Raw genomic sequence first — 18264 nt, 5'->3', positions numbered from 1 at the left:
ACCAGTACAGAGTTTGTTCAGGAATGGAAGCAGGCAGGTGTGAGTGCATCTGCACACACAGTGAGGTGAAGACTTTTGGAGGATGGCCTGGTGTCAAGGAGGGCAGCAAAGAAGCCAATTCTCTCCAGGAAAAACATCAGGGGCAGACTGATATTCTGCAAAAGGCACAGGGATTGGACTGCTGAGGGCTGGGGTAAAGTCATTTTCTCTGATGAATCCCCTTTCCAATTGTTTGAGGCATCCGGAAAAAAGCTTGTCCGGAGAAGACAAGGTGAGCGCTACCATCAGTCCTGTGTCATGCCAACAGTAAAGCATCCTGAGACCATTCATGTGTGGGGTTGCTTCTCAGCCAAGGGAGTGGGCTCACTCACAATTTTGCCGAAGAACACAGCCATGAATAAAGAATGGTACCAACACATCTTCCGAGATAAACTTCTTCCAACCATCCAAGAAAAGTTTGATGACGAACAATGCCTTTTCCAGCTTGATGGAGCACCTTGCCATAAGGCAAAAGTGATAACTAATTGGCTCAGGGAACAAAACATCGATATTTTGGGTCCATTGCCAGGGAACTCCCCAGATCTTAATCCCAATTGAGAAGTTGTGGTCAATCCTCAAGAGGCGGGTGGACAAACAAAAACCCACAAATTCTGGCAAACTCCAAGCATTGATTATGCAAGACTGGGCTTCCATCAGTCAGGATTTGGCCCAGAATTTAATTGACAGCATGTCAGGGCGGATTGCAGAGGTCTTGAAAAAGAAGTGTCAACACCGCAAATCTTAACTCTTTGCATCAACTTCATATAATTGTCAATAAAAGCCTTTGACACTTATGAAATCCTTGTAATTAAACTTCAGTATACCATAGTAACATCTGACAAAAAATATCTAAAGACACTGAAGCAGCAAACTTTGTGGAAATTAATATTTGTTTCAATCTCAAACCTTTCGGCCACGACTGTATATAACCCCGCTATTGTTATTTTACTGCTGCTGTTTAATTATTATAATTTCTTTTTCTTCTCAATTTTTCCTTCGCATGTTTTTCTTCTTAACTTCTTAAAGCATTGTTGGTTAAGGGCTTGTAAGTAAGCATTACACTGTAAGATCGACACCTGTTGTATTCATGTGACAAATAAGATTTGATTTGGTGAAATGACTTTGTGTGAATTTATAATGTCCACAGCGTATATGGCTCAGCAGGGGAAAATAGTTAGAAACAACTTCGAAACTCCCCATATATTTATTAAAAAGTAGACTGCCACGAGCTGTGTTGCTGCTTTCTCTCTTGGTACAAATGCCTGGCCTACAAAGAAACCCAGCGGGAACCCATGATGCCAATGTCCCACAAAACTCAAGAAACCTTGCACAGTACATCAATCAAAAAAGGTTACAGAGAGATGCCAGAGAAACACCTTGCAGATACCTGGAATATACTTATTCTTCTCTCATCCTCAGAATGGATGATATTTTTAAAAGTTAAATTTCTAAGTTTTATTTAACTAGGCAAGTCAGTTAAGAACAATTTCTTATTTACAATGACGGCCTACCACCGCCGGCAGATGCTGAGCCAATTGTGCACCACCCTATGGGACTCCCAATCACGGCTGGTTGTGATACGGCCTGGCATCAAACCAGGGTCTGTTGTGACGCATCAAGCACTGAGATGAAATGCCTTAAACCGCTGTTCCACTCGGGAGCCCCCCAAAATGATAGTGCCCAATTAGATCAGTGCTTATTAGATTAGATTACCAATTTGGAAGACTTTTGGAGCACTCTAGACCATACATGCGTTAAATTGTAAACAGAGGCTGACAATGAATTTTTAGATAAATCTGTTTATTGTTATATCTGGGCTGTATGAGAAGGCTTATCTGTACTTTTCTTTAAACCGAAGATGCTCTGATGGTACATTCACATTGGCTCATGAGGAAAACTGATTACTACCATAAAATAATAATAATAATTACTTAACTGATTTAACTAAAGCCTGAGAACTACTCCCCCAGTTAAATGTTCTCGGCACAATTAATGGACCCAACAAACATATATTGGTTATACAGTATAGCTCATTAAACATTATTACAGTGCCTTGCGAAAGTGTTCGGCCCCCTTGAACTTTGCAACCTTTTGCCACATTTCAGGCTTCAAACATAAAGATATAAAACTGTATTTTTTTTGTCAAGAATCAACAAGTGGGACACAATCATGAAGTGGAACGACATTTATTGGATATTTCAAACTTTTTTAGCAAATCAAAAACTGAAAAATTGGGCGAGCAAAATTATTCAGCCACTTTACTTTCAGTGCAGCAAACTCTCTCCAGAAGTTCCGTGAGGATCTCTGAATGATCCAATGTTGACCCAAATGACTAATGATGATAAATACAATCCACCTGTGTGTAATCAAGTCTCCGTATAAATGCACCTGCACTGTGATAGTCTCAGAGGTCTGTTAAAAACGCAGAGAGCATCATGAAGAACAAGAAACACACCAGGCAGGTCCGAGATACTGTTTTGAAGAAGTTTAAAGCCGGATTTGGATACAAAAAGAATTCCCAAGCTTTAAAACATCCCAAGGAGCATTGTGCAAGCGATAATATTGAAATGGAAGGAGTATCAGACCACTGCAAATCTACCAAGACATGGCCGTCCCTCTAAACTTTCAGCTCATACAAGGAGAAGACTGATCAGAGATGCATCCAAGAGGCCTATGATCACTCTGGATGAACTGCAGAGATCTATAGCTGAGGTGGGAGACTCTGTCCATAGGACAATAATCAGTCGTATATTGCACAAATCTGGCCTTTATGGAAGAGTGGCAAGAAGAAAGCCATTTCTTAAAGATATCCATAAAAAGTGTTGTTTAAAGTTTGCCACAAGCCACCTGGGAGACCCACCAAACATGTCGAAGAAGGTGCTCTGGTCAGATGAAACCAAAATTTAACTTTTTGACAACAATGCAAAACGTTATGTTTGGCGTAAAAGCAACACAGCTCATCACCCTGACCACACCATCCACACTGTCAAAAATGGTGGTGGCAGCATCATGGTTTGGGCCTGCTTTTCTTCAGCAGGGACAGGGAAGATGGTTAAAATTGATGGGAAGATGGATGGAGCCAAATACAGGACCATTCTGGAAGAAAACCTGATGGAGTCTGCAAAAGACCTGAGACTGGGACGGAGATTTGTCTTCCAACAAGACAATGATCCAAAACATAAAGCAAAATCTACAATGGAATGGTTCAAAAATTAACATATCCAGGTGTGAGAATGGCCAAGTCAAAGTCCAGACCTGAATCCAATCGAGAATCTGTGGAAAGAACTGAAAACTGCTGTTCACAAATGCTCTCCATCCAACCTCACTGAGCTCGAGCTGTTTTGCAAGGAGGAATGGGAAAAAATTTCAGTCTCTCGATGTGCAAAACTGATAGAGACATACCCCAAGCGACTTACAGCTGTAATCACAGCAAAAGGTGGCGCTACAAAGTATTAACTTAAGGGGGCTGAATAACTTTGAACGCCCAATTTTCCAGTTTTTGATTTGTTAAAAAAGTTTGAAATATCCAATAAATGTCGTTCCACTTCATGATTGTGTCCCACTTGTTGTTGATTCTTCACAAAAAAATACAGTTTTATATCTTTATGTTTGAAGCCTGAAATGTGGCAAAAGGTCGCAAAGTTCAAGGGGGCCGAATACTTTCGCAAGGCACTGTATGTAAAGAAGAGAACACCACAGAACTGAAAAACACAAGATACAACACCCTAGTAGAAGAAGAAGAAGGAAAAAAGCTAAGAAGAAAGCAGATGAAGAAGAACATTGGATAAACACATAAGGAGAACAAAAGAAGACAGGAGTAGCCTACATACCAGAGCAGAGGAATTTCTTGGCTTGAGGGGGCTTCATGGTGCCCTTCTCCTGGAGCTGCAGGACAGACCTACGGAAGATCCTCTTGATCTCCTCAGACACGTTCCTCCACGCCTTGTCGTTCTTCATCTTGGCTGCACTACTCGACTCCATCTGTAGAAGAGAGGGAGAGTAAGGGAGTTTATAATATTGAAATTGGCCCACAGTTCCGCTTTTTTGAACATACCCTATACAGAATTATATGGACACATCTTTAAATTAGTGGATTCGGCTATTTCAGCCACATTCGTTACACACTGCCATGCAATCTCTATAGACAAACGTTGGCAGCAGAATGGCCTTACTGAATTGCTAAGTGACTTTCAACATGACACTATAATAAGCTTCCACCTTTCCAACAAGACAGTTCGTCAAATTTGGCCCTGTTAAAGCTGCCCCGGTCATCTGTAAGTGCTGTTATTGAGAATTGGAGATGTCTAGGAGCAAAAACGGCTCAGCTGCGAAGTGGTAGGCCACACAAACTCACAGAACAGGATTGCCGTGTACTGAAGCGCGTAGACATCCTCTGTCCTCGGTTGCCACATTCACTACTGAGTTCCAAACTGCCTCTTGAAGCAACGTCATAACAAGAACTGTTCATTGGGACCTTCATGAAAAGGGTTTCCATGGCCTAGCAGCCGTACACAAGCCTTATATCACCATGTGCAATGCAAAGTGTCGGCTGGAGTGGTGTAAAGCTAGCTGACTCTGAAGCAGTGGAAACACGTTCTCTGGAGTGATGAATCACGCTTCACCATATGGCAGTCCGATGGACGAATCTGGGTTTGTCAGATGCCAGGAGAACGGCTACTTGCCTGAATCCATAGTTCCAACTGAAAGTTGGAGGAATCATGGTCTGGGGCTGTTTTTTGTGGTTCGGCTAGGCCCCTTAGTTCCAGTGAAGGGAAATCTTAACACTACAGTATACAATGACATTTTAGATGATTCTGTGCTTCCAACTTTGTGGCAAAAGTTTGGGGAAAGCCCTGTCCTGTTTCAGTATGACAATGCCCCCGTGCACAAAGTGAAGTCCATACAGAAACAGTTTGTTGAGATCGGTGTGGAAGAACTTGACTGGCCTGCACAGAGCCCTGACCTCAACTCCATAGAACACCTTTGGGATGAATTGGAAAGTCAACATCAGTGCCTGACCTCACTAATGCACTTGTGGCTGAATAGAAGCAAGTCCCCGCCGCAATGTTGGAATGCAATAGTGGAATGCCTTCCCAGAAGAGTCAAGGCTGTTATAGCAGAAAAGGGGGGACCAACTCCATATTAATTCCCAATGAGATGTTCGACATGCAGGTGTCCACATACTCCTTGTTATGTAGTGTATACAGTAGATTAAAGAATACATAGCTATCTCAATTGGTAAACTATTGATGTTGGTTTTGGATGGTAGTCTTAACAAAGCCAGAGATCTACAGAAGTTGGCAAAAGGAAGAAAGTTGAGTTGGTAAATAGTGGAAACTGTTGGAGTTGTTTAGGTCAAAGGCAAACTGATGCAATATAGTGCATTATCTCCACAAGCTGAACTGGACCACAGAGACACACTATAGTGGAAATGCAATCTATACCTGCTGATCCTACTGTGTTTGTTTTTGTGTCTAATACCCTAGAGCTACAGTAGACATCCCTTGAGAGAGGAAGTCAATGATATTCATGAGAGAAGATTCCAGGATGCCAACCCTGCTGTTTTTCTAATTTCCCTCCGTCCTCCATCCAAGTGGAAGAGCTGCATTGAGTGACAAAAGCGCTAATGTTTAGCTAGATTTCACAGCATGCTAACCTAGCACACAGTGACACAGGCACTAACATTTAGGTAGACAAAGCAGCTGTAGTTACATGGTGACTGTTACACAGGTATACACAAATGTTTAGCTAGCCACTACAGCATATGTAATATGCTTACCTTAAAACTAACTTGCCTAGCACTGTAGTTAAATGTATAGGAGGATAACTGCAGATATGTTTACTGCTAGTCCCGACTCACAGTAAGATTACCAAGCTTTTGAGTCTTTTAAGAAAATAAAGGGTACATCTTTATAGCTCTCATAAACTTTCCACGAGGCCAACAAATTCTAATAGGGGCAGAAAGTTGAAGTTTAAAAGTTTTGTATAAAAGATGGTTTGAGAGTTTTTGACAAATTACTTTTACTAGCTAATTTTACAGCTGCTTTAAAGCTTTTTGTGACTGTGAACCCAAGGACATGTATTCAAGCATAACAGTTGGCTTAGACAAAAACACAGCAGAAAAGTTCTCTATTCCAATGTGAATATGATGCTGAAGAATGTTTTGGCTCTCCGTAAGGATGTTTCAGTATCTTGGGTAAGTCTAACTAAAACCTATTCTTTTAGTCTTTGCCATGATCCAAGAGAAACTGGCCACAGCCCACTCAACTACTATTCCAGAAGAACTGGGTTAGGATCTTGGCATAACGTTCTATTGGTTTAAGGCTGAAGGGTTCAGGGTTCATCTTACTGAGTTTTTGTAGTTTGGGTTTTGGGTTTAAAGTAGTAGAGTTTGGTGTGGCAGGTTTTGAGGTAGAATGGTTCAAATCTTACTGAGTTCTGGTAGTTCTTCAACATCTGGGCTTTGGGTTTGAGGTAGTAGGCTGGTGGCACGGCATTCTCGTCTCGGCAGTACCACTCCTCCAGAATGTGTGTGTCTAGCCCCGCCTCCACTGCCGCATCCAGGATCCTCTCAAACTCTGGAGCTTCCACTTCCCCTGGAACGCGGATACTGCCATACTTCTCCCCCACCAGCCCCTATGAGCAAGGAAAGAACAAGGAATGAGGGTAGGAGGAAAGAAAGATGGAGAGAGGTAGAACGGTCATCATCATCACCACTTGACGTTCTATTACCATTGGTTTCAAGGTTCATAGTTAGTCTCAAATATACTCCGAGATTGAGTGTATGATTATGACTATCTGCACAGCCGTTTGCCTTGAAGTGCTTATTCCGTGAAGGCATCCAGGCAAACAGGGAGACAATGACAGCATTTCATTAGTGTGTCTTGTGTGTACTGGTCTGCTCTGTCACCCGAGGCTTAGAGTACATATTTTTTTCTGTTTTCTTTTCTTCCTTTTAGAATGTGAATTCTCAGTACACGGCTAGACTGAAAGGCAAACAACTGGGCAAAGTAAATGGTCATGGCGAAGTGCTGAGTGTATCAGAAATCTATTTTATTTGCTATTAATTTGTCTGTGGGCTTTGTCAGTGTGTGGTTAGCTGCTTTGAATGTAAAATAATTGTATGGAATGGAATAATGGAGTACGGATATGTCTGTTGCTACAGAGTGGAAGACAGCTTGGTGATTAAGAGCATTGGGCCAGTTACCAAAGAATAAAGGTGTACTGTTGTCATGAATAGCATAATCTTCATCGTTATCATCTTCAACAGCAACACCGCCATTATCACAATGATCACCACGGTCTCCCTATAATAGTATGGCCAGGGATACAACATGATATAAAGCCACACTGCTCACACATGCTTGATCGAATAATGTTTTATTTAATCTTACTTTCTTTGCCTATCCCACTGAAAGAATCTGCACAAGCTCATTCTCTTTCTTAGCACACAGAAGCACACTTCTCAATATGCTTTTGAGCGACGACCAATTCATTACCATTACCATTATTAGGAACAATTACCAGTCGAGGCTTGATGTGCAAAATCACTCGCATGTGAGAAGAATGGGAACAAAAGCAGAGCATCACTGCAAAGCATAGTAAATATCCAGCTGATCCCTACTACAGTACTACGACATGAGTAGGAACCACACACTAATACCCGCGGGGTAGAGAGAAGGGATGACTGTGAACTCTCTCAAGCAAAAAAAATGTCAGTCTGCCGTCGGCAAAGGCACATCAATGCCAGAACGCAACTTTACGATCCTGGCATAGTGTTAGATCAGCTCTATCTCTGACAAATGCCTTTTTGAGGAAAAAAACAAATCCATATCAAATTAGTAGCTTTTCTATTTGTTGTCTATAATATATGTGACTTATCGTACAGTCAACTATTTTTTATGAAAAAAACTGACCAAGATCAAATTTGTGGCTTGTACCGTATTTGAGTTTGTGTCCTGTCTTTTCTTGGGGAAACAAGTTGGAGGTACAGCAAAAGACAAACTAATAGGGTTTGCTAGCTATTTTTTCTACCCAAACCAATTTCGATTTGGTGCCTGCTGAACAAAATGGAGGCAGTTCCCCTGAAATTGCTTGGCAAGAGATCTAAGGAAGAGAGATGTCAGCTGTTTCAAGACATGAAAAAAAGTGACAGTCGTACATAGACGCTGACCGAGATCACAACAACCTCCCTGACATAAAGGGAATGGAAAGTTTCAAAAAACAGAGTGAGATGAGATCCAATCAAAACCCTCCATCAGCTGTTTTCTTTAACAGAGCCAGACTACGGCAGAGCTTTTTTGTGGGAACTGCAGATCAGTTTGTCATTGGGGGATGGAGACATCTGGGAAAGAGCTGAACTAAGCTTAGACAGAGTGAGAGAGATGGAAAGAGAGAGATTGAGATAGGAGAGGGAGAGTCATTCTCTGAGCTGCTGACAAAGTCTCTGTCAGCTTGCCTTGCAGGGGCAGCAGGAAAGGACAGGATGGGTGAGTGACTGCAATTGTGTGTCTGTGTCATTGGTGTGTGGGTGGATTGGTGTGTGAGAGAGATTAGAGCAAGTTTACACATACAATGTCAGCAAAAACACTACAGCAAATATTACAATATATTACAGTCCACAAAAACACTACAATAAAAACTACAGTATACTGCAATCTGCAAAAACACTACATTAATTACTATAGTTTATACACAACAGTTTTGTTACTACAGTATTTTTGCTATAAATAAATACTACAGTATATACTATGGTATTTGCTGTAGTGTTTTTGCAGACTCTAGTCCTCAAAAACGATACAGTGAATACTACAGTTAAGTCTGCAAAAAACACTACAGTGAATACTACAGCAAAGTCCGCACAAACACTACACTGAATAGCATAGTATTTTTTCATGTGGGTTGGCCCTTTGTGTACGTACTGTCCTGTTACACACACTTGCACAGATGCCAGATGCAATCCCCTCTCCCTTTCTCCGATCCCCTCTCTCTTCCCTGGCTGTCTCTCACTTGTATCTATCTCTATGTACATTGGCTTCAGAAAGTATACACACCCTTGATTTTTTTCCACATTTTGTTGTGCTACAGCCTGAATTTAAAATGAATTCAATTAAAGAAAAAAACATGTCAACGGCTTTCACAAAATACTCCATAATGTCAAAATTAGTATAATTTAAAAAAAATGTAATGCATAATTGTCACGGTTTTCTGTAGGCAAAGGAGAGTCAGACCAAAATGTGGCGTGGCTATTGCGATCCATGTTTAATGAAAAACAAAGTAAACACGAATCAAATACAAAAACAATAAACGTAACACGAAAACCAAAACAGCCTAATACTGGTGCTAAGTAACACAGACAGAACAAGGACATAAGGACAATCACCCACGAAACACTCAAAGACTATGGCTGCCTAAATATGGTTCCCAATCAGAGACAACGATAAACACCTGCCTCTGATTGAGAACCACTTCAGACAGCCATAGACTAACCTAGAACACCCCACTAAGCTACAATCCCTATACCTGTGAAAAAAACCCAAGACAAAACACACCACATACAAAAACCCATGTCACACCCTGGCCTGACCAAATAGATTAAGAAAACACAAAATACTAAGACCAGGGCATGACAATAATTTAAAAATGAAAAGCTGAAATGTCTTGAGTCAATAAGTATTCAACCCCTTTGTTGTGGCAAGCCTAAATAACTTAAGGAGTAAAAATGTGCTTTACAAGTCACATAACAAGTTGCATGGACTCACAGTACAATACTAGTGTTTAACATGGTTTTTCAATGACTAAGACCAAAGGTGTTTTTCCAATGCCTCGCAAAGGGCAACTATTGGCAAAAAAAACAGACATTGAATATCCGTTTGAACATGGTGAAGTTATTTATTACACTTTTGATGGTGTATAAATTACTCCCAGTCACTACCAAGATAAAGGCGTCCTTCCTAACTCAATCACCCACTCAGTTGCCAGAGAGGAAGGAAACCAATCAGGGATTTCACCATGAGGCCAATGGTGACTTTAAATAGTTAGAGTTTAATGGCTGTGATAGGATAAAACTGAAGATGGATCAACAACATTGTAGTTACTCCACAATACTAACCTAATTGACAGAGTGAAAAGACGGAAGCCTGTTGTAACGGTCGTCGTATGAAGGAGAGGACCAAAGTGCAGCGTGGTAAGTGTTCATCTTGATTTTTAATAGGAATAGTGAACACTGAAACAAAAAACAATAAAACGACAAACGAACAGTCCTGAACGGTGAAATAAAACACAGAACAGAAAATAAACACCCACGAAACACAAGTGGGAAAAGGCTACCTAAGTATGATTCTCAATCAGAGACAACTAACGACACCTGCCTCTGATTGAGAACCACACCAGGCCAAATGCAAACACAACATATAAAACGGAACATAGACAACCCACCCAACTTACACCCTGACCATACTAAAACAAAGACATAAATAAAAGAACTAAGACCAGAACGTGACACCTGTACAGAATCCTAGAGGAAAACCAGAAAATGGGAGATCAATTCATCTTTCAGCAGGACAATAACCTTAAACAGAAGGCCAAATCCACGCTGGAGTTGCTCACCAAGAAGAGAGCAAATGTTCCTGAGTGGCAGAGTTACAGTTTTGACTTAAATCTTCTTGAAAATCTATGGCAAGACCTGAAAATGGTTGTCAAGCAATGATCAACAACAATTTTGACAGAGCTTGAAGAATTTTGGACATACCCAGAAAGACTCACAGCTGTAATTGCTGCCACAACGATGCTTTTACAAAGTATTAACTCAGTGGTGTGAATACTTACTGTATGTACATGAGCTTTTTTCTGTATTTCATTTTCAATAAATCTGCAAATATTTCTAAAAGTATGCTTTTTACTTTATCATTTTGGGGTATGGTGTGTAGATGAGAAAAATATATGAGAAAAAATATATATTTAATCTATGTAGAATTCAGCCTTTAACACATCAAAATGTGGAATAATTCCAGGGGTATGAATACTTTCTGAAGGCACTGTATGTTCTCTCTTACTCTCTCCTTAGCCTTCCCTCTCTTCCCCTCTTTCTCACTCATCCCTCTTTCTCCATCTTCTTCCTAGGGGTGGCAGGTAGCCTAGTGGTTAGTGTGTTTGTCCAGTAACTGAAAGGTTGCTTGATCACTGAGCTGAAATGTAAAAATCTGTAATTCTGCCCCTGAACAAGGCAGTTAACCCACTGTTCCTTTGCCGTCATTGTAAATCAGAATTTGTTCTTAACTGACTGAATAAAAGCACTCCCTCCTGCTGTCCCTGGCTACAGTTTCTCTGGATAACTTTATCATAACTTTTTAATCATGCACAGAAGAAAACCAAGTTACTAACAAAACCACAGTTACACATCAATTAAAAACACAACACCAAATACTCCTCCACGCTAACTAAACACAACAGACTCTGAATACACCACATACTCATAAACAGATCAATATTGTTAACCAATTTGTAATAGGCTGTCCCTGAATAACCTGTACTTTAGCCCAAAAATAAACAGTTGGAAAGAGAAAACCTCTCCCAACGCTGAGAAGCAAGAAGTGATGAGGTCAATCATCCCGACCAACCTGGGACACTGTAAAACAGATGTGCCAGAATTTCAGACTCAGCACAGAATGGACTCCCTTCCCCAACTGTTGAATCCAGATGCATATTGGTGGCTATGGCTCCATGTATTATCCTCCATTGGAGGTCAGCTGTCCTCTTTTCAATAGGCAGTTTGTGAAAAAGAGGCTCTTCAAAAAGCCACATCCCTGTTGGCGTGCCGGCCTTACGGGACTTGACAAGAACTCTCCAAGCCTGCATAACAGACTCATAAAATGGAGTCAGGCCAGGCAAATCACCCGCCTCCAGCTTTAAAGCTGCAGACTTGCACCTGCCACTGTACGAGGGTGGGCAAGGCCTGGTGGACATTTCTTCCAGGATCATGGCTTTCTGGCTTCAAGCAGCCCAGAGACTGCAGTGACGGTTCTAGCTGGGTCGACACAGCCTACACATTGATGAGGAGAGCGGGCTGTTTGGGCTTAGACAAGCACCTTTTCGTCTTAAAATCCAGTGTTGTCCAGACCAGAAGAAATTGACAAGAGTCCTTTGAAGCTCTTGCATCAGACCCTTTGGTGGCTGCAAAATCATTAGTCTGTGCCACAGGGTATTGGCAGCAAGATTATTAGCTACCAGTACCCTTCCCCAATAAGACAACTGGGGCAGCACCCATTTCCACCTTGACAGTCTGGCACACACTTTCTCCACTACACCCTCCCAAAACGTGACATCATCAACTTAACATTAAAACCTCTCTAGGGTGTGTGGGACGCTAGTGTCCCACCTGGCCAACATCCAGTGACATTGCAGAGCGCCAAATTCAAATACAGAAATACTCATTATAAAAATGTTGAAAACACAAGTATTTTACATAGGTTTAAAGATTAACTTCTTGTGAATCCAACCACGATGTCAGATTTAAAAAATGCTTTACGGCGAAAGCATACCTTACAATTATTTGAGACATAGCCCAGCAGACAAATCATTACAAACAGTAACCAGCCAAGTAGAAGAGTTACACAAGTCAGAAAGAGAGATTAAATTAATCACCTACCTTTGATGATCTTCATATGGGTGCACTCAGAAGACATTAATTTACACAATAAATGTTCCTTTTGTTCGATAAAGTCTCTTTATATCCAAAAACCTCCGTTTTGTTTGTGCATTTTCTTCAGTAATCCACAGGCTCAAACGCAGTCAAAACAGCCAGACAAAATCCAAATTGTATCCGTAAAGTTCATAGAAACATGTCAAACGATGTTTATATTCAATCCTCAGGTTGTTTTTAGCCGAAATGATCTATAATATTTCAACCGGACAATAACCTTGTCAATATAAACGGTAAATAAGAAAGGCACTCTCTCTGGTCGCGTGCATGAAAAAGCCTTGTGACACTGCAGGGTCCACTCATTCAGATTGAGCTTACTTCCTCCTTTTTCAGAATACAAGCCTGAAACAATTTCTAAATATTGTTGATATCTAGTGGAAGGCATAGGAGATGCAATTTGGGTCCTAAGTCAATGGATACTGTCATGGCATTGAATAGAAAACTACACAAAAAAAACTACTTCCTGAATAGATTTTTCTCAGGTTTTCGACGGCCAAATCAGTTCTGTTATACTCACAGACACTATTTTAACAGTTTCGGAAATTGTATAGTGTTTTCTATCCAAATCTACCAGTTATATGCATACAATATCTTCTGGGCCCGAGTAGCAGGCAGTTTAATTTGGGCATGCTTTTCATCCAAAATTCCGAATGCTGCCCCCTACCCTAGTGAAGTTAAAATACCAAATACCATTTTTTCTGGTCTGGACAACACTGGATTAAAGCTGTAGCCCTGTACCTGCCACTGCACGAGTGTGGGCAAGGCCTGGTGGACATTTCCTCTAGGATCATGGCTTTCCTGCTTCAAGCAGCACAGACAAGCACCTTTTAAAGCTGGAGGGGGGTGATTTGCATTTTATGAGTCTGTTATGCAGGCTTGGAGAGTTCTTGTCAAGTCCCGTAAGGCCTGCATGTCACCAGGGATGTGGCTTTTTGAAGAGCCTCTTTTTCACAACACTGCCATCCAGTCCCGTGTTCTGTGTTCAGCTAGCCTACGTTCATTTTTTTCAATTTTTTTTATTTTACCTTTATTTAACTAGGCAAGTCAGTTAAGAACAAATTCTTATTTTCAATGACAGCCTAGGAACAGTGGGTTAACTGCCTGTTCAGGGGCAGAACGACAGATTTGTACCTTGTCAGCTTGGGGGTTCGAGCTTGCAACCTTCCAGTTGCTAGTCCAACGCTCTAACCACTAGGCTACCATGCCGCCCCAAGATGGTTAGGCGTGGGGTGTACCAAGCTGGGTCATCTGATGCAGAACAGGAATAGATCGTTGGAGGAGCTGAGAGAAAGACCGGGATCCGATCATCTCGCCTACTGAGGAAGGTCGTTGCTGAGGTCTGTGACTCCTTGCCAGTGCTTCATCTGCAGTATGCGACTGATACTTCCAATTCTGATCGGTGGAAGGAGGGTCTGGATTATGTTTTACTTGCACTGATTGTTAGTGCTGCAGCGGGGGCATTCGAGGAGGTTGTGGGGATGCTGCTTTCCTTCGATACCCCGGAGCTGGGGGAGTTCAAGGAGGTGGGAATGAAGGCCATGTACAGAATATGTGTAAAGGTCTCCCATGCCTCTTCCCTGGAAGGGGTAAAATCGACAAGGTGGGCGGGTGTGCTCGGTCCAGGTGCCTCCCCAAAAGGCTGTTGGCGATCATTATACAAACTGCCTATTGATAAGAGGGCGGCTGACCTCCAATGGAGGATAATACATTGAGCTATAGCCACCATTATGTATCTGGTACAACTGGATCCTACTGTTGGGGAGGGGTGTCCATTCTGTGCTAAGTCTGAAACTCTGACACATTTGTTTTTACAGTGTCCCAGGTTGGTTGGGATGATTGACCTGATCACTAATTGGTTCTCAGCATTGGGAGAGATTTTCTCTTCCCAACTTGGGCCAGAGTACAGGTTTAGTCAAAAGGGTGTAGTTGTGTTGCTTAATTTTGTGTTAGGGGCAGCAAAATTAGCAATATGAAAGACCCGAAATAACAGTATTCGGGGACAGGGATCTGCGGATGTGGTGGGAATGCGGGAGGGAATGTTGGCAGTGAGAATAAGGGTATTATAAACTTGTCAACAATATTGATCTGTTTATGAGTATATGGGGTATTGGGAAGAGTTTTTTGACCTGTGTGAAACTGTTGTATGCTGGGGCGTCATGTATGGTTAAGGAGGGAGGGGGGCTCAGTAGGCCAGTCTGGGTGAGACGGGGCATTAGACAAGGATGCTACACAGGAGACTGCAGGGAGTGTGCTGGAGAGTCATGAACCTGGTGACATCTTCCCTCTGGCATAAACTGGCTGTCCTCAACCCCGTCTGCTCGCAGACCGGCAACGCAAGCTGGTGGACTTTTTCTGGTTAGGGCCATCACTGGCTGAGGGCGGCAGTGTTGTACATGACCATCCACGAAGGAGGACAGGGCCTGGTGGAACCGGAGAGCAGGATGGCTGCTTTCCAACTAAAGGCGGTGCAGAGACTGCTGTACCATACTGATGGTGGCTGGATGGAAACAGCATGCGCGTTGCTGAGGAGAGCTGGTGGATTAGGGTTGGACCGGCAGCTGTTCCTCATGAAGCTGGAGAGGCTGAGTACAGCAGGTCTCTCAGATTTTTACTCTGCAGTGCTGAGGACCTGGCAGCTGCTAAGGCCCACACGAGAAGGGGGTGTGGAGCCTGGGCTGTGGGTGTGGGAGGAGCCTATCTTCAACAACCCAGCCATCCCTTTGAGATCGGCTCAGTCGGCCACCCTGCAGAGGCATCTGATGGCGGCGGGTTTACAAAGGCTGGGTGACCTGAGACTGCTGGGTAAACCCCGGAAGTTTTGGCACAACAAACAGGAATAACGTCTCTTAGGCTGCTGGTAAGGGGGCTGTCTGAGCCGGTAAGGGGGTGTTTGAGCGGCCAAAGGGGGAGGGGCCACCAATGTTTCCGCCACTACAAGTGACGGCAGAGACTGGAGACTGGCAAGGGGGTCTGGAGGACTTGTTAGATTTTAACACTCCCAACCTGGGGGAGTTTGAAGGGGTGAGAGGTAAAGCCCTCTACAACCTCTGCGTTAAGGTTAGGAACATTAGGAGCCTAACAGGAGGCACGTGAAGGCACGTCAGTGGCAGGAGGTATAGGGGGCGGAGAGTATGGTGTGTTTTAGATGGATGAGGCTCTACAAACCCCCAGTACCAAAGAAGTCAGGGGACCTTCAGTGGAGGGTTCTTCATGGAGCCCTGGCCACTAACAGCTGGTTGGCACAGGTTGAACAGGAAATCGGGCAGGAGTGTCCTTTCTGTGATGAAAATGAAAGAAATGAAAGAAACTGTGATTCATGTGTTTTATGTGTGCACCAGGTTAATGCCATTAATGTCTCTTTTAGAATGTCTGTGTGAGAGGTTGGGGGTAGTTTTTACTGTTGGGATGTTTATAATGGGATACAGGTATTCGATTAAACAGAAGGCCAAATGGGTTTTGTTGAATTTTCTGTTTGCTCAGGCAAAGTTAGCTATTTGGCTAACGAGGAGGAACAGGGTCAAAGGTGGGGAGATAACAGACCCTTTACTATTGTTTAATAGGATGGTCTCTGCACGCCTTAGGGTTTAGTTTGAGTACTATAGAATGATAAAAAGTGTGGAGATGTTTCAGGAGAAATGGTGTGTTGGTGGGACTGTCTGTATAGCTGGGGAAGATGTTTTGGATATACGGTTGTAGAAGTGGTGAGTTGTTTTGGGTATTGTGATGTTGTTTTGCATCATGTGGTAGATGGAAAGGTGAGTATGGTACATGAATGCAGTACAGGATATATTTTGGTGATTTATTTTTAAGGGGTGGGTGAGTTTTTTTTAAATGAAATGAGAAAGTTTTAGTAAAGAATGTCAAAAGTCTCTCTCTCTCTCTCTCTCTCTCTCTCTCTCTCTCTCTCCATGTCACCAAGGAGCCTTTGTAACATCCCTCAAGTATCCCCATCCCCCCTTTCTTTCCTCTCTATGCATCCCCCAATTCCATCATCTCTCCTCTGAGCCGTGACAGTGCAGTGACAGTTAGAGTACAGGCTTTGAAGTGACTCCCACCACCATGTGGACAGGCAGGAGAGAGACCTCCGGGGCTGTGCTGGCTAACAGGGACACACCGCAGCTCAGCCTGGGAGGGAGGCAGTGGGAAAGACTGGGAAGGAGGTGGGGCGTGGATCTGTGAGTCATGGAGCTGGGAGATAGTGGAGGGTTAGATGTGTCTGTTCTGGTTTTCCTTTTGTGGCGGGATTTGGACACCTCAGTTTGTGTGAGTGAGAAAGAAAGTGTGTTTGTGTGTGTGTGTTAGTGTGTCTGTGTGTGTGTCAGGTAGAGCGTGTGTGTATAGAGTTGTGTATTAGCGTGAGCTCCTGCATAATAACATGTGTACTTACTGTATCCGAAAATACAGTCACCACAACATATTCTATTCTCGAACTCCACTCATCTAGCAGTTTAGGTCATCAGCTTTTCCCTTATTTGACTCAAAGCAAACATAAGGAGAATCCACCCAAAACCCTTCATTCTTGGTCGACAAACACAAACCAGAACTGTCAACTTCCTCTCTGATTACACGTCTGCCACTGATCAAAGAAAGTGTATCAGTTTGTCACTTCAGAAAATGGAAAATATGGCTCTCGGCAACATTATCACAAGAACCAAGTGACAACATCTGTCAAGCTTTCATATCTATAAATGTCTCTCTCCCTCTATGTGAAAGTAGAAGCTAGGGCAGGGCTGGGACCTTAGAGTAGACACGCTGATCTAAATTGGTATTCCCACTCGTGATGATAAACCGTTAACTGAGAGAGGGCTCTAATACATCCTAAAAAATACAACTGCTGAAAGGCAGATTGTGTGTAGGTGCATGCGCGCGTGTGTGTGTGTGTGTGTGTGTGTGTGTGTATGTGTGTGTTACACACTGCTGGTGTGTGTGTGAGTGCTTTATGTGTACACAGTACTTCTTCAAGCTAAGACGTTAGGCCTCTCAACACAGTTATTGATCCACCCGGGAAAAATCAGAGCGAAGAAATAACTGTAATTTTCACTAAAAGTCAGGTGATTGCAATAGCACATCCACAGGGCAAGCTGTCAAAATAATGTGTGTGTGAGCTGTGTATCTATTCTATCCTATGATTAATGGCCTCCTCTCCAGCACATACAGAGCCCCTTCTCCAGCACATACAGTACAGAGGCCTTTTATATTCCCTTCCACCCACACACTCCTTATCTTATGACTGGGCTTCCTAGGGATGCTATGTGTGTGTCTGACCTTGTGTGCGTATGTGTGCATGCATGCATGCGCATACACGTGTGTGTTTCCATGTGTGCATACACTCCACTGTGTGTATTCATGAGTGTGTGTGTCTGTTATTGGTCAGGTTTAGCCAGGGATAAAGTGGTTAAACAGATCCTCCTGGGTTGATATTAATGCATGCAGAGGACTTTTCATTTCTGAAGAAGAGAATCATCTCTGGTAAAAGCATCATCTCAACCCCTTACCTTGGTGGATATTACAATTTGAGAGGGGGT

At 42.7% G+C, this 18264-nt stretch overlaps 1 protein-coding gene across 1 annotated transcript in view; it reads right to left on the bottom strand.

The window, feature by feature from the left end:
* The window catches only part of LOC135509957 (NACHT and WD repeat domain-containing protein 2-like), an 87496-nt gene that overhangs the window by 18850 nt on the left and 50382 nt on the right, over positions 1 to 18264 (bottom strand). Inside the window, exons 5-6 of the mRNA XM_064930778.1 lie at positions 6472 to 6675; positions 3870 to 4020 (exon numbers count right to left, since the gene is read on the bottom strand). Coding sequence (XP_064786850.1) covers positions 3870 to 4020; positions 6472 to 6675 — 355 coding nt within the window. The remainder of the gene's footprint in view (positions 1 to 3869; positions 4021 to 6471; positions 6676 to 18264) is intronic.

The sequence above is a fragment of the Oncorhynchus masou genome, chromosome 23 (genome assembly GCF_036934945.1).
Source record: "Oncorhynchus masou masou isolate Uvic2021 chromosome 23, UVic_Omas_1.1, whole genome shotgun sequence".
Lineage (NCBI taxonomy): Eukaryota > Metazoa > Chordata > Actinopteri > Salmoniformes > Salmonidae > Oncorhynchus > Oncorhynchus masou.
The sequence above is the reverse complement of the archived record's forward strand: the minus strand, read 5'-3'. Positions and strand labels throughout refer to the sequence as shown.